Consider the following 23,723-nt stretch of genomic DNA (forward strand, 5'->3'; position numbering starts at 1 on the left):
TGTCAGCACAGAGCCCGCTTTGGATCCTCTGTCCCGTCTCTGTCGCTCCCCGTCTCTCTCTGTTCCTCCCCCGCTCTCTCTCAAAAATAAGTAAATACTTAAAAAATATCTTTGTAAAGTGCTTAGAATGGTGGATGGCACTATAAAGAAGCTGTCATGATAATTAAGAAAAAATAAAGAGGTGTATAAAGAATGCAAGGGGGCATATGATTTTATTTTTTATCTTATTTTTTAAAATATTTATTTATTTTTGGGGAGCGCACAAGCAGGGGAAGGGCAGAAAATCTGAAGTGGGCTCTGTGCTGACCAGCTGACATCAGTGAGCCTGATGTGGGGCTCGGACTCACGAGCTGCAAGATCATGACCTGAGCCGAAGTTGGACACTCAACCGACTGAGCCACCCAGGCACCCTGGCATATGATTTTAAATAGGGCAATTAGGGGGGCACCTGGGTGGCTCAGTCGGTTGAGCATCCGACTTTAGCTCAGGTCATGATCTCACAGTTCTTGAGTTCAAGCCCCACACTGGGCTTCTGCTGTCAGCAAAGAGCCTGCTTCGGATCCTCTGTTCCCCTCTCTCTGCCCCTCGCCTGCTCGTGCTCATCCAAAAACAAATAAATCTTTTCTTTTTAATTTTTTAAAATGTTTATTTATTTCTGAGACAGAGCATGAGTGGGGGAGGGGCGGAGAGAGAGGGAGACAGAGCATCCAAAGCAGGCTCCAGGCTCTGAGCTGTCAGCACAGAGCCCGACGCAGGGCTCAAACTCACAAACCATGAGATTGTGGCCTGAGCCAAAGTTGGTCGCTCAACCGACTGAGCCACCCAGGTGCCCCAAAATAAATAAATCTTTTAAAAAATAAAAAAAATAATGCATAGGGCAATTAGGGAAGACTCTATGGAGAGGCTTCAATTTATCAAACACCTGAAGAACAACGTGGGTGTCTTTGGAAGAGGATTCAAGGCAGGGGGAATAGACAAAGATCCAAAGCAGCAGACTGCCAGGTAAGTTAGAGGAATAGCAAGGTCAATGTGGCTGAAGAGAACTGAACGATAGGGAGACGGGCAAGAGAAAAGGTCAGAGATGCATCTGAGGGGAGCGAGGAGGTGTGTGAGGGCAGATCACATGAAGCCTCCACTCTGAGTGAGATGAGGCGTCTCTGGAAATTCTGAGTAGAGAAGTGATGTCCTCTGACTTATAGACACACTCTGTAAGGAAGCAAGGACAGAAGGAGGAAGACTTGTTAAGGAAGCTCCTGTAAGAATTCAAGGGCGACACGATGGCATGGGTCAGGGTGATGGCAGTGGAGGTGGGACAATTCTGGATATATCATTTACAGCCAAGAGGATTTCCTGAAATGGATGTGGGATGTGAGGGAAGGAGGAGGCAAGTATGAAACCAAGGATTTGGGCTGTGGCAACTGTCAAAGTGTAATAACAGTCATTAACTGCATTAACTGATCTGGGGAAAGCTGGAGGAGGAAGAGGTCTTAGGGATTTTGTCTTGGGCATGTGAAATTTGTGATCTTTATTAGAATCACCAATTAGATATGGAGCAGGTAGATTACACTTAAGTCTGGAGTAACAGAGAGAGGTCTGGCCAGAAGCAGGAATTTAGAAATTGTCAGCACAGAGATTGTAATTAACGTCATGAAACTAAATAAGGGCTTCGGGGCATCTGGTTGGCTCAGTCAGTGGAGCATGCGACGCTTGATCTTGGGCTTGTGATTCAAGGTCCGTGGTGAGTGCAGAGATTACTTAAATTAAAACAAAACAAAACAAAACCCAAATGTTAAATAAGGGCATCAAGAGAGTGAGTTGTAGCTGGAAAAGAAGAGGAAAAAGAGAGAGACCAGGGTACACCAATGATAAGACGTCACAGAAATGTGGAAAAACCAGTAGAAGAAACTGAGAAAGTAAGCTGACTCCAGACATCTTTAGCCCCGAGGCAGTCGAACAACGTGAATTCAGGTTTTAAAGGTCCTATCCAGAGAGGAGGACACAAGTCGAAGCTCAGGGTCTGCCTAAGACGGGAGTCTAACAGGAAACCAGCCCTGTTAAGCTGGGCTACGCCCTTAGTGTAAGGATGAACCCAAACCAAACTTTACCATCCTTCCCCCATGACCACTCCTCAAGGGGCCTGCAGGGAAGTTTCTCAGTACTGAACAGAACAGAGACAAACAAAACACAACAGTGCCTGAGTGTTCTAACTCTAAGCTACCCCTTTCACATGTGTGCAGCCCAAATTCATACCATGGAGGTAATCATAAAAACATGGTCATGGCTTGGTAGTGCCTCCAAGTATTTAGCAGAAGCAAATGCAGACCCTCTCTGGATGAAAGTATCTTCATTCCAGGCCTCAGTCCATTTCCCACAAATAGTTTTAAGGATATCGAGAAGAAACTAGTCAAAGATCATCAAGCATATAAGAATACAAAAACACCAAAGGGTATCTTTCAGCAGCAAAAGCAGATTTCAGGTATAAGCCTAATCAGCTAGATAATAAAGAGTAAAATAAGTTTAAAGAAATAAAGAACAAACCTGAAAATAGAAAAGAAGAAGCTACAAAAAAGGAAATGGAGAGGCACCTGGGTGGCTCAGTGGGTTAAGTGTCCAACTTTGGCTCAGGTCATGATTTCATGGTTCATGAGTTCGAGCCTCACATCAGGCTCTCTGCTGTCAGTGCAGAGCCCACTTCAGATTCTCTGTCTCCCTCTCACTGCCCCTCCCCTGCTCGTGCACACACTCTCTCTCTCATAAAATAAATAAGAACTTTAAAAATTAAAAATTAAAAAGGCAATGGATTATTTGAAAAAGAACCAAACAGAACGTCTAGAAATGAAACACAACCAATATAAAACTCAACAAATGGGTTTAAAAGCAAGTTAATCGCAGCTAAAGTAAGAATTTGTTAACTGAAAAACAGATCAGAAAAAATTATCCAAATCTCAACCAGATACACAAAAAGATGGAAAATGTAGAAGAGAAGTTAAGAGATGTGGAAGACACAGTGCAAATGCTAGGCTATTAAATATACATATATAGGGGCGCCTGGGTGGCGCAGTCGGTTGAGCGTCCGACTTCAGCCAGGTCACGATCTCGCGGTCCGTGAGTTCAAGCCCCGCGTCGGGCTCTGGGCTGATGGCTCAGAGCCTGGAGCCCGTTTCCGATTCTGTGTCTCCCTCTCTCTCTGCCCCTCCCCCGTTCATGCTCTGTCTCTCTCTGTCCCAAAAATAAATAAACGTTGAAAAAAAAAAAAAAAAAATTTAATAAAAAAAAAAAAAAAATATACATATATAATCAGAGTTTCAGAAGGGGATGAGAGAGAAGCTAGGGTACAACAAATATCTGAAGAGATAATGGCTAGGAATTTTCCAGCAATAATGAAACACTCCAACGTACCAATTCAAGAAATCCAACAAATCCCAGTGAGTTAAATATAAAGAAACAAAACCTAGACATATCACGCTATAACTGCAGAAGGCCAAAAACAAAGACATGGTCTTTCAAAGTAGCAAAGAAGAAATGGAATGAGTGCAACTGGCTGGCAGAAGAGTTCTCACATGCCCTGGTTGGGAAGGTGAACGTCTTGACAGCCTGCGGCAATCTGCATCCATCCGTCAAACGCTTTAGGATGGGGCTGTTTACGTAAGTATGACTGTTTTGACAAATGTGTAAGTTATGCTCACTGGCAGAGATCCAGCTCTGTCACAAATATTTAAACACTCAAAGGATTTTCTTCTTCCAAAGAAAAGAAAGCAGAACTGAAAGACGTGTTACCCAACATGACTGAGGGATTTTATTTTACTCTGCTAGTACTATGTGACCACAGAAATAAAACCATTTCAACCTGCCCGTTCCCTAATGACAATTTGAGAGTGGAAGTTTGGGCCATACTTCCCATGTATATCTTGGTGTTTCAATCACTGTCCTCTGAAATGAGGTTAGGACTGGCATGCAAAACTCCTCTTTTCCTAAATACGGACAGAGCTTGGGCTTTGGAATAACAAAGACTGGTGGAATCAATTAGGCAAAATACCTAACCTCCATTGGCAAAGTTTCTTCAACTACAAAATAAAGATAATAATGTGCACCTTCATTTAATCATTCAACATGCATTATTAAGAATATTTTAAGTGTAAGACAATGGAGACATAAAGATATATGTATATGCAAATATAAACACACACAGACTTTAGCGGAAACAAAGCATAGCACTGATAATCACATCCTGGTGCATCTGAGCAGACCATGAAAAAAGACCTAAAGATGCTGACATCAGAGGTTACCCAGCTAAATGGTCCAGCTAGACCATCACACTGAGCATGTCAGTGTGACAAGCCCTGCCCACAATCGCAGAGATTCCAATCACTGTGCTAGCTTCCTCTCTCAAAACTGAGCAGACAAGCAAGCATTATGATACTCTGAGAAAAGTCTCTAATAAGAAATATACAGACAAAACCAAAGAGAAACAAATCAACATGGAGGAAAAAGATGGCATGCAGGGAGAATTTTTAAACGATCAAGTGATATTTTCAAAGGTAAGAGAAGATATTTCAAACAAGATCAAAACCAAGACAATTGTATACGTGTCGCATATTTGTTGTATATACATACACGTACATTTATTTCTTTATGAAAGAAACATCTAGAAAACAAATAATAAATCTCATAGGTTAGAAGATAAAGGCAAGGGAATCTCCTAAACAGCAAGAGGAACAAAATATGGAAAACGAAGGGCAAGAAAACAGAGGACTAGACTAGAAGGTCCAATACAGGAATGACAGAAATTCCCGAAATACAGAACAGAGAAAATGGGGAGAGGAGATCAATGAGCAACTCAAGTAAATGGGTAGAGTTTCCACATTGAAAAAACTCAGGAAGTACATGCCATGTACCATGAAGTAAACCCAGACTGGGGCACACCGTAATGAAGGTGAAAAACACTGGGGACAAACTGACAATCCCACACGTTTCCAGAGACTGAAAACAGGTCACAAAAAGAATCCAGAATGAGAATGCTTTTCTACTTCTTAAGAAGCATTGGAAGCTAGAAAGCAATATTAACAATCCCTTCCAAATTCTGAAGGGAAATAATTTCCAGTCTCTACCAAAACCATCATCAAAAGGTGAGAGTAAATTAAAGAACAATTGAAGGAGTGCAAGACCTCAGATATTTTACCTCCTGCTCAGCCTTTCTAGGAAGCTGCTCCTGGAGATGCTGCACCAAAATGAGAGAGTATACGTGAGAGTCCAAGAGGAAGACATGGGATTCAGGAAACAAAGGAGAGATAATGAATTCTCAGGATAACAATGAAGTGGAGTTCTGGGATGAGGGTTCTGCAGAGGGCACCAGTTCAGAGGCTCTGAGGGGTAATTCAGCACAAAGAAAAAATGAAGAGACAGATGAATCCGAACAACCTACAAGACGTAGGTGCCTGGTGAGAAGACCGGGGTTGAATCAGTGTGACATTCAGACAAAAACAAGGAACAAAGTCACATAATTATTTGCCCCAGGAAAAGCAGGAAGTTGCATGGGAAAGAAGAAGTTTACTATATGGCTTAACTGTTAGATGCATTTTACAGTCATCGTAATAAAAGCATGAAATATTCAGCGAACCAAAATCATGATAGAAGAAATCTACTGTGGGGAGAAAAGGAGGTAAAAGGTATAAATGTGAGCAGAGGATAAGAAGAGGAAAGAGCTGAATTTCTCTTCCGCAATGGGACATCAGTACATAATGCCTGAAAATGAAGAACCAAGAAGTATCAACACGAGCATGTTATTTAGACAAATAATCAGCTACAAAAGATGTGACTGGTGGCCTCTGGGAAAAGGCAAAGAGGGGTTTGGCAGGAGTATGGCAACTGCCGTTTTTGGTAACACCTTGCTGACTGAGTCGTCCCCACCCTGACAACACACTGGAATTGTACTGATACCTGAGACCGGCCCCAAGTCAAGTGATGCAGAGTCACAGGAGCTGGGGCCCAGGTACAAATGGTTTCGAGAAGGACTCGAATGTTTCTGATACACAGAAAGAGTTGTGAGCGACAGTTTTAAACTATATGCAGGAACTTAATTCTCACAAAAATAAAAAAGTAATATTTAAATGAAGAAGTATGCATGAAATGTTTGTATTTATATGAAAAAACATTAGCAAACATGCTCATGAAACATTCATATATGTGAAACATACACAGTAAAGTTGATCCTCAAGAAACAATGTATCAATCACACAGTTCTTTTTCACTAGAAATATGTTAAATGATAATTTAAGACTCTTCACACATGCTTGGTGGGAAAAGTAAATATCAGACACTTTCACATGTCAACACAGACGACTGCATACTTGATTTAGAGGTACCGAATAGTATTAATTTTTTTTTAATTTTTTTTAACGTTTATTTATTTTTGAGATAGGGGGAGACAGCATGAATGGGGGAGGGTCAGAGAGAGAGGGAGACACAGAATCTGAAACAGGCTCCAGGCTCTGAGCTGTCAGCACAGAGCCTGACGTGGGGCTCAAACTCACGGACCGCGAGATCATGACCTGAGCCGAAGTCGGACGCTTATAGTATTAATTTTTAAAAAGAACAAACTGGTCTTTGCCATGCTCTGACTTGCCTAATGCGTATGTAGATAAGTATGTTCTGGACAATTTAATTTTTTAAAGGAGTGACATTGCATGTGCCATCAAGAGCAAATGAATAAACAAGAAAAGCTTTCTATTAGTCCACTGTCATTCTGGGTATCAGAATATTGAAATCTCAAATTAAATCATGATATATAATTAGGGAAATACATTTCCAACTATGCACAATAGTGTTTTTAAAAATCAGCATTCAAGGGGCGCTTGGTGGCTCAGTCGATTAAGTGTCCGACTTTGGCTCAGGTGATCATCTCATGGTTCCTGAGTTCAAGCCCCACATTGGGCTCTGTGCTGACAGTTCAGAGCCTGGAGCCTATTTAGGATTCTGTGCCTCCCTTTCCCTGTCCCTCCCCCACTCATGATGTCTCTCTCCCTCTCTCTCTCTCTCTCTCTCTCTCTGAAAAATAAATAAGCATTAAAAAAAATAAAATAACAAAAAAATAAAAATCAGCATTCAATACCCATTCTGTACCCAAACAGCACTTTGGAAATAGCAGGCACATACAATGAATGATATTCTTGAGATTATAAAAGGGGGTATCAAATATCCAATCAAATTGAGGTAAATTAATAGATTGCTAAAATACTCTAAACGCATGCTAGATCATATTCAGTAATACACTGGACCTAGTACATCAACATATTGTCACATCATTAAACTGTAGCAAATGATTCCTTGTCATTGACAAGGTCACAGAATGCTTCCTTTGAATTCTGTCAAGGCACAAAACTCTTCTGGTTTTATAGATTTGAATGAGGTAGACAATAAACCTTTTCTTTCCTTCAGCAGCTTCCCATCCCCTCAAAGATTAAAAGCAACAACACACACATGATTCAATAAAGTTGACAGCTAATTTTCCTAAACATCAAGAGTTGTGAAACTTGACAAAATGGGTAGCAGGATATATGCTGAAAAATGTAGGGTGGATTGGATACTCTTGAAATTCAGACACTAACTCTAAAAAGTGAAACTAAACATAAAAATTAGAAAACATATGTTTGGAGTCATCTCTTGGCTAGCAGACATTTTTTCCCTCATTCTCCTAAAATAAGTCTACTAATATTTGCTTCTCTATCTAATTGTACGAACACCCACAACAGAAATAGTTTTAATTGGCAGATCTGTGTTCCTAGCATATTTTTGAACATATTGTTGACTAATGAAATATTCCAACCACATACAAAGGACTCTAAAGATTCTGTTTTCATTTTCTTGTAAATTACTGTAGTTTGAATTCTAATATCCAACTTTAAAGTGTTTCACTATGGACATTCTTTGTACAGTCATTGAAACCCATTGCTTCAAGAGCAAAATATAAAACCAGAAGTTTTTCACTTTAGTTCCCTGTTACGTATTTCAGCATTCAGGGCTATCTTTTTTTACTTAGTGTCACAAATTAAAAAAAAAAAAAAAAAAAAAGTGCGTCTAAAACAATTTATGTTGATATTCAGACTGTGACTATGTAAGATGGAACAGAAATTTCATTTAAACTATAGCAGCTCAGTGTGGAAAAGGAGAAACGTTTGAAAACTAGAAAATAAAACTTTCCTGTATACTCCTACTCCTATAAAAGAAAATTACTCTGGGTTATATAACAAAAATAAACCTCCCACCAGAGATCTTGGAAATCTTGAATTTTTTTTTCCTGCAGGAGGATTTATTATTTTCCACTGAGTGTCCATTCATGCGTTTTCTTCTTGTTTCTATTCATAGCACCAGATCCTGACTAGCATGCACAACCTCAAAAGAAAAGAAAGACTAAATACAAACTGCTAAAATGTAAAAAAATAAAGCAAAATAAAAAGGCACATGTTAAGACTGGTTACCTTGGAGCGGTGCCATAATGTCTAACATGCACAATGGTGCTGATGGAACTCACCTTGTATGCAACGCTGTTGGATGAATCCACGATAATAAACAGTGGCTTCCTTGTGAAAGGATAGAGGTCTCCAGGATGAAGGCTGGGAAAACAAAACAATGGTAACGATGAATAACTATACAACTAAACTGGCCAGGTTTCAGAAATCTTATTCTTCAGTTTGGTCTGCTCACATCTCCTTTTCATCATGGCACTGAGCAAAAAACAAAGATTAACTCAGCAAGAGACAAAACACGTCTCTATTTACTGGGATAGACACGTTAGCAGTTTTATCTAGAAAAATGTTCAGAGATCATTATTATACAGGAATATTCAAGCTAAAGAGAAGTCAACAGATATACAGATGGACAAAACATACAATAGGAAAATCCCACAAGTCAGCATTTAGGTGCTGGGTTAGTATTTAAAAGCTCCTTCTAGGGGCGCCTGGGTGGCGCAGTCGGTTAAGCGTCCGACTTCAGCCAGGTCACGATCTCGCGGTCCGTGAGTTCGAGCCCCGCGTCGGGCTCTGGGCTGATGGCTCAGAGCCTGGAGCCTGTTTCCGATTCTGTGTCTCCCTCTCTCTCTGCCCCTCGCCCGTTCATGCTCTGTCTCTCTCTGTCCCAAAAATAAATAAACGTTGAAAAAAAAAATTAAAAAAAAAAAAAAAAAAAAAAAAAAAGCTCCTTCTAAGAAAATGTTCTGAAAACAGGATGTACTAACACAACCAGATTTGTATTTCAATGTAATTATTTTAAAGATATTTAATATTTCAAGCTGTATCTTAACATTGCAGTAATAAGCACAGGCTCTCCTTTTACTATTCTTTACGTTTCCTCTGTACCTCTGCATCAGAATCAGATGGGGTGCTTGTTAAATGTATAGATTCATTGGCCCACAGAAGACCTATGGCATCCAAAGGCTGAAGTTCCACAATATGCGTTTGGGAGCCAGTGAATAGGAAAAGATAACAATTTTGTCCATGCTCTCTTATCTGTAGCTTACTGGACAATGGGTGTATGTGTAAAAATATTAATGCAAATGTAAACATAAATATATAAAATGATGTGTCAATGAGTAACATCATCAAACCAATATGTTTCAAATGTAAGTTTTTCTTTGAAATAATACAGGTTTTTAAAAAAAGCTTATTTACTTTGAGGGAGAGAGAAACAGAGAGCTGGGGAGGGACAGAGACAGAGAGAGAGAGGGAGAGAGAGAGAAGGAATTCTAAGCAAGCTCTACACTGTCAGTGTGGAGACCGATGTGGGACTCGAACTCACGAACCGCTAGATCGCGACTTGAACCGAAATCGAGAGTCGGACACTTAACCGACTAAGTCACCCAGGTGCCCCAAACATAAGTTTTTCTAATATAAATCATCTACAACTAAGGTCAGTGAAAGCACGGACATATGGCTTGGAGGAATCTTAGTTACTATACACATAATTTGAAATATCTCCCTCTCCGTCTTCCCTTTCTCATTAATACGAACAGCTATAACATTTTTGTGTAAAATGCGATTAGAAATGCAGTTTCAGACAAGTCCAGTCTCCTTTGTAACAAGAAATTGCTATCTCTCAGCTAGAAAAATTCTAGAGCCAATAATGGCCCAAGCAGTGAATGTGTTGTACTTAGAAAAAGAGTGAGGGGCGCCTGGGTGGCGCAGTCGGTTAAGCGTCCGACTTCAGCCAGGTCACGATCTCGCAGTCCGTGGGTTCGAGCCCCGCGTCAGGCTCTGGGCTGATGGCTCAGAGCCTGGAGCCTGTTTCCGATTCTGTGTCTCCCTCTCTCTCTGCCCCTCCCCCATTCATGCTCTGTCTCTCTCTGTCCCAAAAATAAATAAAAGTTGAAAAAAAAAAATTTAAAAAAAAAAAAGAAAAAGAGTGAACATTCATAGGTGAAATTTCCTTAAAATCATACACCTAAGTTCATTTATACTATATCTAAACAACAGACTCTTATATTAAAAAAGCTTCTTGCATGGATGTTAACATGTATCATGTCTTGACATATTATTTATGTATACACGTAAAATCTCCTTGAACTTGAATGTTAATTTTGTTCGCTGACATATCCCCATGACTGAATAGTGCCTGACATATAATACTTAATGAAAAATTTAAAAACAAAGAACAGCCAAAAATTCTAATTTCCTAGGATAGTCAGAGCCTGAAATATTGCTAGAACCCAAATATGTGTTATACTGAGGGAATATTGCTAGTACTAAAAAAAGTCCCCATTCACTTAATGTTTTCTACAACAGACGTTTACTTTCATAATAAGGAGAGACACCAGAATACATACCAGTGCATCTCCTTGTGGGACTGATTTCGTTTGTGGATGGCATCTCCATTTATAATATCCCGGTTACTATTAGTAAGTACTCCGCCAAAATCATAAGGACCTATAAAAACAAGGGAAGAATCCTAGACTTCAGCTGGAGAATAACATTGATCTGATGCTCAAAATTCAAAGGTCTTGTGTGAATCTCTGATTGATACAAGTGGAAGATAATCACAAAACATTTTAAACATTTTAAAATTTAACATCCTAGTTTAATGCAATATTTAAGTGATTTCAGCATGTTGCCTGTTTCAACATTTAAAAAAATCATTTAATTATTTGTCAGTTCTTCAAACAGAAGATAATGAGAAACAAAACAAGAATCTACTGCACCCCCTCATTCTGGGTAGTAAAAAGGATGGAGGGCTGGGATGTTCAAAATGATCTTTACATTTCAAGCAAAATCAAAATCTCACATTCAACCAAATTATCTAAGTGAGAAAGTTGCAGAAAGAAGACCTAATAATTTCTTAAATGTAATTTTAAGTGAGCCACCAATTATAAAATTTAGGGAAAAACTTTGAGTGGGACTTGAAAATTCTCATTGATAAACACTTCATTTTTAGAAAAGGAATGCCAAATTTCTGTGTGTGAAAAAATCTGTTATTATCACTATTATGTCAGCCACTGTACTTTCGGTTTTAAAGTTAGCCTTTCCTACTGATCACATTGGTTAGTTGAACTCTTGTCTAAGTGGAACAGCTATGGGATGTTAGGAATCATCTCTCCCAAAGGACCATTTATTTTTTATTTTTTATTTTTTTTTTTAATTTTTTTTTTCAACGTTTATTTATTTTTGGGACAGAGAGAGACAGAGCATGAACAGGGGAGGGGCAGAGAGAGAGGGAGACACAGAATCGGAAACAGGCTCCAGGCTCTGAGCCATCAGCCCAGAGCCCGACGCGGGGCTCGAACTCACGGACCGCGAGATCGTGACCTGGCTGAAGTCGGACGCTTAACCGACTGCGCCACCCAGGCGCCCCAGGACCATTTAGTTAGTACCTCTTGTACTTTAAAAAAAGGAAAAGAAGAGGTCAATATGTTAAATGGGAGCTCAGAAAACCTGATTCAACAGTTTATGTCATAAAACATGGAAAAAGGGGCACTGTGGTGGTTCAGTCGGTTAAGTGTCCGACTCTTGGTTTCAGCTCAGGTCATGATCTCATAGTTTGTGAGCTCAAGCCCCACGATGGGCTCTGTGTTGAGAGCGCAGAGCTTGCCTGCGATTCTCTCTCCTCTCCTCTCTCTGCTGCTCCCCTGCTCGCTCACTCTCTCTCTCAAAATAAATAAATAAACTTAAAAAAATTACAAAATTTCCATTTATTTAAAAATAAAATTACTAGCTTTATTATAAAAAACTTCAAAGTAGTTTATGATTGTGTGTAACTTTTAATGTTGTATTATATTTTGCCCCTTAAAAATCACTTCAATGAAAAGACATTGAGATTTATTTTGTTTTGTTTTCATTTTAACACTTTAAGAGGACCTGTACGTCATGCAAGGAAGATGGCAGGGACATGCATTGTATAAAGGAATGCAAATTTCAACAAACAGATGAAGAGGAAAATGTTAAGGATGTTAAGAAAAAAAAATTTTTTTTTGTCCAGACAAAGATCTAATTGCCTAATTTACATTCAAGTTACTCATCTATTCTGACCAATTTCATATATTCTGGACTCATATATTCTGAATAGTTTTAAAAAGTTTTCATTCTGAAATAGCATCCCAATATTCTTCAGGTTGAATCCATAAAACGAAATAAAGGACAGAAACAAAATCATGACAAGGACTTGAACTTTCACAGTTACAGCAATGCACTGATTTCTACAAAGACTTTCAGCCACAATGAAGCCGCTGACCAGATTCCCTGACACATTAACGGCCCAGAAAAATTCAATGATGTGAAGTAGAAAATTAGGCTCAGTTATTCCATACGTATACAAATATATATGTGCCTTTGGCAAATTTGATAATGAGGCATGCATTTAGTATATGAATTGCTGATGATTCGTGGACTTCAAAGTATAATATTTCAGCAAATAAAATAGACTGGGGTATCTACAAGATTGTCAATTCAACAAAGAGACCAGGCTTTAAATCTGGAAGCCTCTCTGGAAAGCTTGGGATGGTCTGTGGGCTATGGGCCATCATCTTGTAGAAAATAAAGAGAATTCAAGCCCTGCTCACGACAGGGAGCATTCCTTTATTGTACCTTCACTATCAGAACGACCTGTGGGGAAAACGCCAGTGGCTGACAGGTAAATCAGAAGTACACTATTGGCAGGCAGCTCCTGAAATTAAAGAAAATCACATATACAAAACAAAAAACAGTTTTATTCAAAGTTCCTGACATTTTAAAGTTGCAGGGACAAGAACCTAATGTAAGCTATCACTGTCTTCTCCAAGAGGACAGTCACTCTTGCTGGTTTCAACTCATAACCGTTTATACAACAAAGAGTCAATATGAATCAATAATCTATAACTATTGCCCAAAGTTTTGAAGACATTTTGTGCCTTAAAAATTTCATCATTTAGAGAATGTTCTTGGCAAACCTTGAAATGGTGAAGTAAAGATCCTGACTATGGGTCTACAAGATAAACTCCTGCCCATGGCTTCCTCTACATAAACTTTGGGAGGAATTCACTACTTCTCATGGTTCTTTCAGATGACCACAGGGCTTCCCAGAGCTGCCTAAATACATAACATGCCTGTGCAATCTGACTGTTATATCTACAGTAGGTTAGTAATAAAAACCTGGAGAAAGAAGAATGATAATTAATGAATACTCTCGTTAATTAATGGTAAGGAACATTCATAACAACATAAGCAATTTCCATTCCTAAAATAGTTGTGATTAGGTATACTGAATGCAGATTTCATTTTCATATTTTACCTACATTCTTGACTCAAATATTCAAAGAAAAGAGTGACTCTCAGATTCTATTTAGGGCACACTTCCCCCCATACAATAAAAAGTATTGGATCATATATACCTTAAAAGATGCTGCTAAGAACGTGTAGAGTTGGCTGAAGGTTGGTTTGTAGAGCAGATACTTGTGGGGGTTTTCTCGTCTGGTAGGTTTATCAGCTGATTCCTATATTCACACACAGAAAACAAGACACATACAGGCTGATTTTGACAGATGAATTATCAATGCCTATTTTTAGTATACTCTTCATCAAATATCTTTTTATTACTCCATGTTACTGTTATTGTGCTTATCTCTCCTGTGCCTCATCGAGAGAGTTCTTTATTCGCATGCATGGCATTTGTTGAATAACAGCATTCCATGAGGAGCAGAAGCAATGATGGTGTTACCAAAATTGCAAATGTGGAGAGAAGATCACCTGCATTCCTGGTTTATTCATCTGGGAAGCTAAATTCATTGGCTCCCTTTCCAGGGCTTGTAACATCCGGAACATGTCGACAGTCAGCTCACTAAACTTAACCTGCATGCAAAACAAACTTACCATTAATACAGTATACAGACCTAGAAGTCTCTGATCATAATATTATTCCTGACATTCATTGTACTTAATGACACTGGGTAATTTATTCCCCAGTGTTTTATTATAAAAAATTTCAAAAGACAGAAAATTAAAAGAATTATATACATTGTATCATCTAAATTCTATACCATTAAAATTTTTTGTATTTGCTTTATCATATATCTTTCAATTTATTTATATCTTTATCCATCAATTTCCTCGGGTATTTTTAAAAACATAAAAAGTAGTCATGTAAACAACAAGACCTATATTAGCATCCTTAAAAAAACATGCTAAAAAAACAAAAACAAAAACAACTTTTTTTGGCAAGGCAGTCTGCTGAAATATGGCTATGGCCCGTATTTCATAACCTCTTCAGTACATTTTGGCCTTATACAATGTTTAAGACCGCATCCTTTTCTGTTCTGAATAATACTTATATAGAACTTCAGGTAGGCAATGTTTTTTATTATTATTATTATTAATCATGATTTATGCTTTAATCCCCATCATCTATTTCACCCTTCTCCCTACCCACCTCCCCTCTGGTAACCATCAGTTTCTTCTCTATAGTTAAGTGTCTTTTTTTTGGTTTGTCTCTCTCTCTTTTTTCCCTTTTATCATTTGTTTCGTTTCTTAAATTCCATATAAGAGTGAAATCAAATGGTATTTGTCTTTCCTTGACTTCCTTACTTCACTTAGCATTACACTCTCTAGCTCCATTCATGTTGTTGCAAATGGCAAGATTTCATTCTGTTTTAGGGGTGAAGAAAATTCCATTGTATATATATAGCACCTCTTTTTTATACATTTATCTACTGATCAACACTTGGGCTGCTTCCACGGTGTGGCTATTGTAAATAAGGCTGCAAAAAATATAAGGGTGCATGTATCCCTTTGAAAATATGTTTTTGTATTCTTTGGGTAAATACCCAGTAATGCAATTACTGGATCATAGTGTAGTTCTATTTTGTAATTTTGTGAGGAACCTCCATACTGTTTTTCAAAGCAGCTGTACCAGTTTGCATTCCCAACAACAGTGCAAGAGGCTTCCTTTTTTCCACATCCTTACCAACACTTGTGTCTTATGCTTTTGATTTTAGCCATTTTGATAGGTGTGAGGTGATATCTCATTGTAGTTTTGATTTGCATTTCCCTGATGATGAGTGATGTTGAGAATCTTTTCATGTGTCTGTTGGCCATCTGTATGTCTTTGGAGAAATGTCTGTTCTGTCTTCTGCCCATAGGCAGGCAATGTTTTAATTTAAATTAAATTTGCAAACCAATGGCTTTTAACAGCTAAAACTGGAGAAGTACTAGAAAAAGTTAACAGTAACAAAAATGAAAAGTGTAAGAGAAGGATACAAAATTAAAACTTGTGTAAATAATGCATACAGAAAAATGTATTCATTCAAAGCGCCTGGGTGGTTTAGTCGGTTAAGCGTCTGACTTTGGCTCAGGTGATGATCTCACGGTTCGTGAGTTCGAGCCCCGCATTGGGCTCTGTGCTGACAGCTCAGAGCCTGGAGCCTGCTTCAGATTCTGTGTCTCCCCTCTCTCACTCTACATCTCCCACACTCATGCTCTGTCTCTCAAGAACGAATAAACATTAAAAAAAACAAATTAAAAAAAAAAAGAAAAATGTATTCACTTGACACTTTTCTGATATCCCATAATTTCCAGTAAATTTACATTTCTAGTACATTAAATCCTCATCATCATGGAACTATTCTGTCACCAAAAAAATCTGAAATTTGCTATGACAAATATGCTTAGAAATAATTCCTTTTTTTTTGCCTGACCGTAAAAGTAATATACAGATTTAGAAAGTTGTAAAGAAGAAAATAAAAATTACTTATAATTCTGCTATTCAGAGATAAACCTTTTATGATAGTGGTAAATTTCTTCCTAGTCCTTTTGCCTGTGCATATATGCATACAGACATTTTAACAGATATGAAATAATTCTGTTTGCATATCTCCATACCAAGTTTACTTTTACTTACTATATCATGACTGTATCTTCCTCTGTGATTACAAATTCTTTCTAAACCTTTAAATGCCTGTAATACAGCCCATATGTGGACACTGTGTTATTTAATCAAACATTTCCTCACAAATGGATTTAGGATATTTACAAGGAAACAGTAATTACGTGATGTTAATCTGTAATTCTGTAATAATAAGCACTATTTTTTAAATTGAATTTTAAGCACAATTCCTTCCCAATTCTTTACCTGGTTATTACAATTACCAATAATGAGCGCATCAGCCAGAGACAACTGTCCCACAATCATGCCCTGTTCCAGCAATGGTGCTCCTGTCTCCGCAAGGCGATTAGATGTGATAACAATGGTATTATCATCATTCAATACCATTACGGGGTCCGCCTGGAGAAAAAAAGGAGTAGTTGATGGCCAAGGCAAAACGTCAACATGATAAATTATTTCTTCTTATTGACATATACACACAATAAAAACATATGCCACATAGGTATTTACTTCTCCATAATTATGACAATCTCTCTTGTCAAAAACTGACCTCAATGAAAGCTGCTACTTCTTGAAGCACCAAGTTCCATTCCACTTGATCTTCCGTATTAAAGCGGTGAGTATAATCTTCAATTTCATCTGACAATTCCTGATTTTAAATTTTTCACAAAGAAAAACAGTTATGGGGAAAATATACATACAAATAGATTGCTATATTGTACCATATTCTTGACAGAAATTGATATAGTTAAGCCTGATTATTATAAAAAAAGAAGCTTGATTATTATCAATATATGGTCCCAATTATAGCCCAAAATGAAGAAAACTACTTTATTTTGCTTTAAAATAAAAGACTCCAGAATGATACACATCAACAAGATCTTCATAAAGATCCAGAGCAACTCATATCTACTCAATTCTACATCAGCAATTAATTTATTGAAGGTAAAACCCCAAGCTTTTAATGCTTAAAAACAAAGACTGTCTAGATGATTTTCTTTGGATTCATATCATACTGTGTTTTGGAAACAGTCTTATTAGTAACTAGAGGTGGAGGAAGACAGAGAAGGACTTGTCGAAACTAACATGTGATACTTGAGTACCAAAATTTAAGAGGTATCTTGTGGAAACAGCTGGCTGACTGCAGAGTGCAACCGGAACGGGGTGTGAATAATTAGAGACATTAAGTGAACCCACCTCTAATTTACCTAAGGTAACAAAGGACAGCGATGCAGACACAGTAAAAGGATGGAAAAACCCAAACTCATTTGCAATACCTTTGTAAAACATTAAATGTTTATTCTTGACCCAACCTTTCAATTATTTCCTCTTAAACCGGTTATTTTAACTTTTGTTTGCATTTTGCAACCATCCATTGATGTGTGGTGAGATGTAAAACACGCTTACGGGACAAAAACAAAGAATTAAGAGAACTGTCTCTTGCTAGTGTGTATCTGAAATATGAAGAGGGCAGGAATATTCTTTTAGATTACCCTTGTCCGAAGTTACCACACTTTTGAATGTTTTAGATATAGATATACTAAATTTAGATATGCTAAAATTATTTTTATCTTAAATCTATTTTTAAAAAAGCAAAATTATCCATACACAATTACAGAGTAGGACTTTAATAATTTTATTTATTTATTTTTAAAATAATGATTTCTTTTTATTTTATTTTGAGTGAGAGAAACAGAGTATACATGGGAAGTGCACATGAGCACGTGTGCACACACACGTGGGGGAGGGGTAGAGAGATAGACAATCCCAAGGAGGCACCACATTGTCAGTAAAGAACCTGATGTAGGGCTTGAACTCCCAAACTGTGAGATCATGACCTGAGCCGAAATCAAGAGTCAGATGCTTAAATGACTGAGCCACCCAGGCACCCCAGGATTTTAATAATTTTAAAGTACATTTACCTTCACCAAATCCTTCACAACATCCATTTTGTTGAGAAGAAGACAAACTACAATAAATCTTGCATAGTATCGAAGCTTCTTAACAACCAACTCAGGTCTACGGCAGATAAATGGGAAATTACTCATTAGATTAAAAAAGAAAACATGCTCTTTGATTTTTCCAACTTTCTGACAGCTTTTAAACTTTTTTAGATCCTATTTTGCACAGTAACAAACATTTCTGCATATAGCCTACAGCTGCATTTAGCACATTTCTTACTCACAGATTCATTATGTTCATTCACAAATTCATTCATTGAACAAATACCCACTGAGAACTTAGATGCATCAAGCACCCTGGTTAAGTGCTAGAGAAATGATTAAGACAAACAAATATAGACACAGCCTCTTCTTCATAGATCTCAGAGACAGGAAACTACCTAAAATGTACTGGAGACAGACAGACACTTAAAACACAGTGGAATAAGTACACTGAGAGGAGAAAGGATGCTATTTGAGCTCACAGAGAAGGCTTCCTAAAGAGAGCGATGTTTAAGGTGAGATGATAAAGAGTAGAAGACAACAGGCAGGAAAATACGAGGTGAAAAGAGTTCCAGGACAAACATTCTTTGTTTTGGAAACTTACTTTCTGATATTAATACAATCAAGCCAGTTTTCCTAAGCTTACTGTCTGTATACCCTGTCTTTTTCTATTCCTTTACTTTCAAGTTCCTGTGACTTTTCACTTTGACCCATTTTCTCTTAATGTTTATTTATTTACTTTTGAGAGACAGAGAGAGACAGAGTGTGAGCAGGGGAGGGGCAGAGAGAGGGAGACAGAGTCCAAAGCAGGCTCCAGGCTCTAGGCTGTCAGTACAGAGCCTGATGTGGGGCTCGAACTCACAAACTGTGAGATGATGACCTTAGTTGAAACCAAGAGTCGAATGCTTAACTGACTGAGCCACCCAGATGCCCTGACCCATTTTTTGCAGACAATGTAGAGTTAGCTTTTTAATCCACTTTGACAGTGTCTGCCTCATAGACTCGGGTACTTGGACCATTTACATTTTATCTTACTGTTGCTTTGGCTAAGGGTTTGCATCTCTTACAGTGCTTTATGTTTTGTTTTGTTTTGTTTTGTTTTGTTTACAGAAAGAGAGCACAAGTGGGGGAGAGGGGCAAAGAGAAACAGAGAGAGAGAGAGAGAGAGAGAGAGAGAGAGAGAGAGAGGCTTAAGCACGCTGCCGGCTGAGCATGGAGGCTGGGGGCTAGATCCCACGACGCTGGGATCATGACCTGAGTCAAAAGTAAGTCAGATGCTAAACCAACTAAGCCACCCAAGTGCCTCTGTGCTGTTTTCTTTCTTTCTTTCTTTTTTTTTTTTTTTAATGTTTATTTATTTTTGAGAGAGAGAGACAGAGTGTGAGCCAGGGAGGGGCAGAGAGAGAGAGACACAGAATCCAAAGCAGGGTCCAGGCTCTGAGCTGTCAGCACAGAGCCCGACGCGGGACTCGAACCCATGAACTGTGAGATCATGACCTGAGCCGAAGTCAGACGCTTAACCGACTGAGCCACCCAGGCACCCCATCTTTTTTTTTTTTTTTTTTAATGTTTATTTATTTTTGGGAGTAACAGAGTAAAGCAGGGGAGGGGCAGAGAGAGAGGGAGACACCAAATCCAAAGCAGGCTCCAGGCTCTGAGCTGTCGACAAGGAGCCCGACACAGGGCTCGAACCCACCAACCGCGAGACCATGACCTGAGCTGAAGTCAGATGCTCAAGTGACTGAGCCACCCTGTGCTGTTTGTTTTCCATTTGCCCCTTCTGCATCTGTGTTTTCTAGTGCTCTTTTCAGTTAATTGTATTTTAGTATTCTACTTTATATATTCTATCAGTTTCTTACTTATACTTCTACCTTATTATTCTTTTAGTGGTTGCTAGGAGTAGCAACCCATACTCTTAACTTATCAAAGGCTATTTACAATCAATGTTGTAGCTCTTCACACCTGAACCTGTATACTCATCCCTATGAGGGATATCAAACCTGATATTTCTTTCTTTTTTTTTTTTTTTGGGACAGAGGGAGACAGAGCATGAATGGGGGAGGGGCAGAGAGAGAGGGAGACACAGAATCGGAAACAGGCTCCAGGCTCTGAGCCATCAGCCCAGAGCCTGACGCGGGGCTCGAACCCACGGACCGCGAGATCGTGACCTGGCTGAAGTCGGACGCTCAACTGACTGCGCCACCCAGGCGCCCCACAAACCTGATATTTCTAATTTCCACAGCCTACATTACAATTATAATAACCTACGACAGTATATTTTTTATAGATGTTTGACATTTTCCATAATAAAATTTTAAAAAATTCCTCTTTGACCCAGGAGTTATTTAGAAATGTGTCTACTAATTGATAGATTTATTGATTTTTTTAGACAACTATGTTGTCATTCTTAATTTTTCATGGCACTGCACCATGGTTAGCTATCATACACTTGAAAATAATTGAAACCTGTTTTATGTCAGGTATAAGTCAATTTCACAAAAGTCCCATATAAGCTTGAAAATTATGTGCATTTGCTTATTGTTGTAGGCAGTTTTAAGCACATTAGAACAAGTTTTTAATTATGTTACATAAATCTCATTTCGTGTCTTCTGATTCATAAATATAGTACATTAAAAATCTCCTTATATATTGGGCCATTTATCAATCTCTCCCAGAAAATAAGCTAATTTTTGTTATTTATTATAATGTTACATTACTGGGCATATAAAAAAGTTTAGAATTTTTATGTATATATATATATATATATTTTAAAGGTTTTTTTATCTTCATTTTTGAGAGACAGAGTGTGAGCGGTGGAGGGGCAGAGAGAGAGGGATACACAGAATCTGAAGCAGGCTCCAGGCTCTGAGCTGTCAGCACAGAGCCCAACGCAGGGCTCAAACTCACGAACCGCATGTTCATGACCTGAACGGAAGTCAGACGCTCAACTGACTGAGCCACCCAGGTACCCCATAGAGTTTTTATATTTTTTGAGTTGTTCCTTTTACCATTATGAAATAAACCTCTATCCTTAATAATGCTCTCTTGCCTTAAATACAGTGGCATTTCGGGATGCCTGGGTAGCTCAGTTGAGCATCTGTCTCTTGATTTCAACTTGTGTCATGATCTCACGGATTGTTCATGGTTCGTACCCCGTGTGGGGCTCCGCGCTGATGATGTGGAGGCTGCTTGGAATTCTCTCTCTCTCTCTCTCTCTCTCTCTCTCTCTCTGACCCTCCCCTACTCACTCTCTCTCTCAAAATAATAAATAAACTTAAATATATCTCTATCTATCTATCTATCGCGGCATTTCTTCCCTTGGTATCTACTTTATCTTTTTCTGTGTACCTTGTAACTCTGGAAAATCTTTTGTAAACACTAGATTACTGGATTTTCTTTTAAAAGGCATACTCATGAGGGGGTGATGGGAGGAGAAAAAAAGGCATACTGATAATGTCTGACTTCTACCTAGGAAGTTTAGACCACTTTCACTTACTATGATTACCAGTGTACTTGGATTTATTCCTACTTTGTTTTTTGTGCTAACTATACTTTTTTTTTTAGTACACATTCCTTCCCTAACTTTTATTGTAATGATCATAATTTTATTATTCACTTTCCTCCCCCTTCTACCTGTTTAGAAATTACACATTCTCCTTATGTTATTTAAAAATATTTTTCTTACTATTTTAAAAAGCAAACTTTACTTACTCTAAGCTTCTTCTGAACAATAAATGGATCTTATTGGTATGATTTAATTCTTGACTTTCTTTCTTCTTTCATGTTATTATTATCCAGAATTTGGCCCCGTTTTATCTTGATAACCTCAATTAGCCATCCTTAAAATTATTGTCTTATGAAGTCCCTGATTTTTAGGAAACAAAGGGATAACTTTTTTCTTACCAATCCTTATATATCACCCCTTCCTTCTGGTTTCAATTTTCTTCTTCCTAAAGAAAACCTTACTAGCTCTTTCACATCACCAAAACCAAACACTCTCTTATAAGGTTGTCACAGCACTGGTCACAGGGTTGATAATCTGAGGATTCTCCTTACTTTCTTGACAGCTAAACTGTCCATTTAAAAGGACAGGTGAGGGGCTCCTGGGTGGCTCAGTCGGTTGGGTCTGTGAGTTCGAGCCCCGCATCAGGCTCTGGGCTGACGGCTCAGAGCCTGGAGCCTGTTTTGGATTCTGTGTCTCCCTCTCTCTCTGACCCTCCCCTGCTCATGCTCTGTCTCTCTGTCTCAAAAATAAATAAATGTAAAAAATAATAATAAGAAGAAAATAAAACGACAGGTGATCTGTTCAGTCAGCATCTCTAGGTGTTTGGGGAACAGTATTTTAGATTATCTAGCCTGCCACATTGTCAGAAGTGGAATTCAAAACAGGAGGAAAATTTGTAGGATGATGTCAATTCACAGTTGAAATACTAATAAGACAATTCCTTTAATGTTTTGCTAAAATAAAATAGGTTCTATGAATCCATACCATAGATGATACAACTATGTAATGCAGATTACACAAACATACTGAACCAGGGATTAGCAAAGTTTTGTAAATGGCCAGACAGTAAATGTTTTAGGCTCTGCAGGCCCATATGGTGTCTGTAGCATATTTTTCTGTTTTCGTAACACTTTAAAAATATAAAAAGGATTCTAAGCTACCAGACAGTTCAGAAATAGGCCACAGCGTGCCAACCCCTGTATTAAATAAACATACAGAAGTAGGTGGATGTATTCTATTTTGGAAACCACTGTGTTGGACTGCAGCAAAGCACAGATAAAAAAGTCAGTGCTGTCCACTTATACACACGAGAGGCTGTCCCAGGCAGGCCCACAGCCCACTGCCTGATAACACATGAAACTGTAGAAGAAAAAAATCATCCAATGAATCACACTGGAAAGGTCCACATCACATCCTCCCAATAAACACTACTAGGAAGCGCCAAGGTTCTCAAGTTTAGATTCACGTTTCCCACAACGTAAAACTTCCAACACTGTCACCGCTGAAGTTGACATCACGATCTTTTGACAAAGTTATTCTGGCACTCCAGAATTGTAGCTCTGTCCAGCCTGCCAGGCCCACTAGTTCTAAAACACTGACTCTTTATATGTTTGCCTGAGACACTATTTTCCGAGGTGGCTAACTGCAATGTGTCCCCAGGCTTCTGGGTACTCAGAAACTTCACCATCCCCACACATCTAACTCTGACCAGGTTGAGCCTTAGCCACTTGCAATACTAGTCAGGGTTTGTGGCTCCTAGGACAAGTGATTATGTGGCAACGTCTCCTCTACTAAATAGGATGGGCCCTTGGAATGAGCATTTGTTTATGCTTAGTGACAGGCAGTCACTTTGGTGACTGCTGAAATGTACCGTGACTTCTGGCTTTAACAGTCCTTAGGTACTGAGACAGTGCAGAGAGCAGTTGCCCTTTGAGGAGAGATTT

At 38.5% G+C, this 23,723-nt stretch overlaps 1 protein-coding gene across 7 annotated transcripts in view; it reads right to left on the reverse strand.

Annotated features, from left to right (window-relative positions):
- The window catches only part of SCAI (suppressor of cancer cell invasion), a 158,103-nt gene that overhangs the window by 35,182 nt on the left and 99,198 nt on the right, over positions 1–23,723 (reverse strand). For 6 of the 7 annotated variants that reach the window (XR_015243057.1, XR_015243056.1, XR_015243055.1 and 3 more), the window contains 8 exons: positions 18,255–18,351; positions 16,883–16,981; positions 16,579–16,731; positions 14,202–14,303; positions 13,847–13,948; positions 13,065–13,143; positions 10,814–10,913; positions 8,528–8,609 (listed from right to left, as the gene is read on the reverse strand). Coding sequence is in view for 4 of the 7 variants with exons in the window: in XM_086684008.1 (XP_086540134.1) it covers positions 8,528–8,609; positions 10,814–10,913; positions 13,065–13,143; positions 13,847–13,948; positions 14,202–14,303; positions 16,579–16,731; positions 16,883–16,981; positions 18,255–18,351 (814 nt within the window). In the remaining 3 variants the exon portion in view is untranslated. The remainder of the gene's footprint in view (positions 1–8,527; positions 8,610–10,813; positions 10,914–13,064; positions 13,144–13,846; positions 13,949–14,201; positions 14,304–16,578; positions 16,732–16,882; positions 16,982–18,254; positions 18,352–23,723) is intronic. The other variant, XM_086684007.1, reaches the window with a different exon arrangement.

Source organism: Puma concolor, chromosome D4 (genome assembly GCF_028749965.1).
Source record: "Puma concolor isolate L17-30 chromosome D4, mPumCon1.1.hap2, whole genome shotgun sequence".
NCBI lineage: Eukaryota > Metazoa > Chordata > Mammalia > Carnivora > Felidae > Puma > Puma concolor.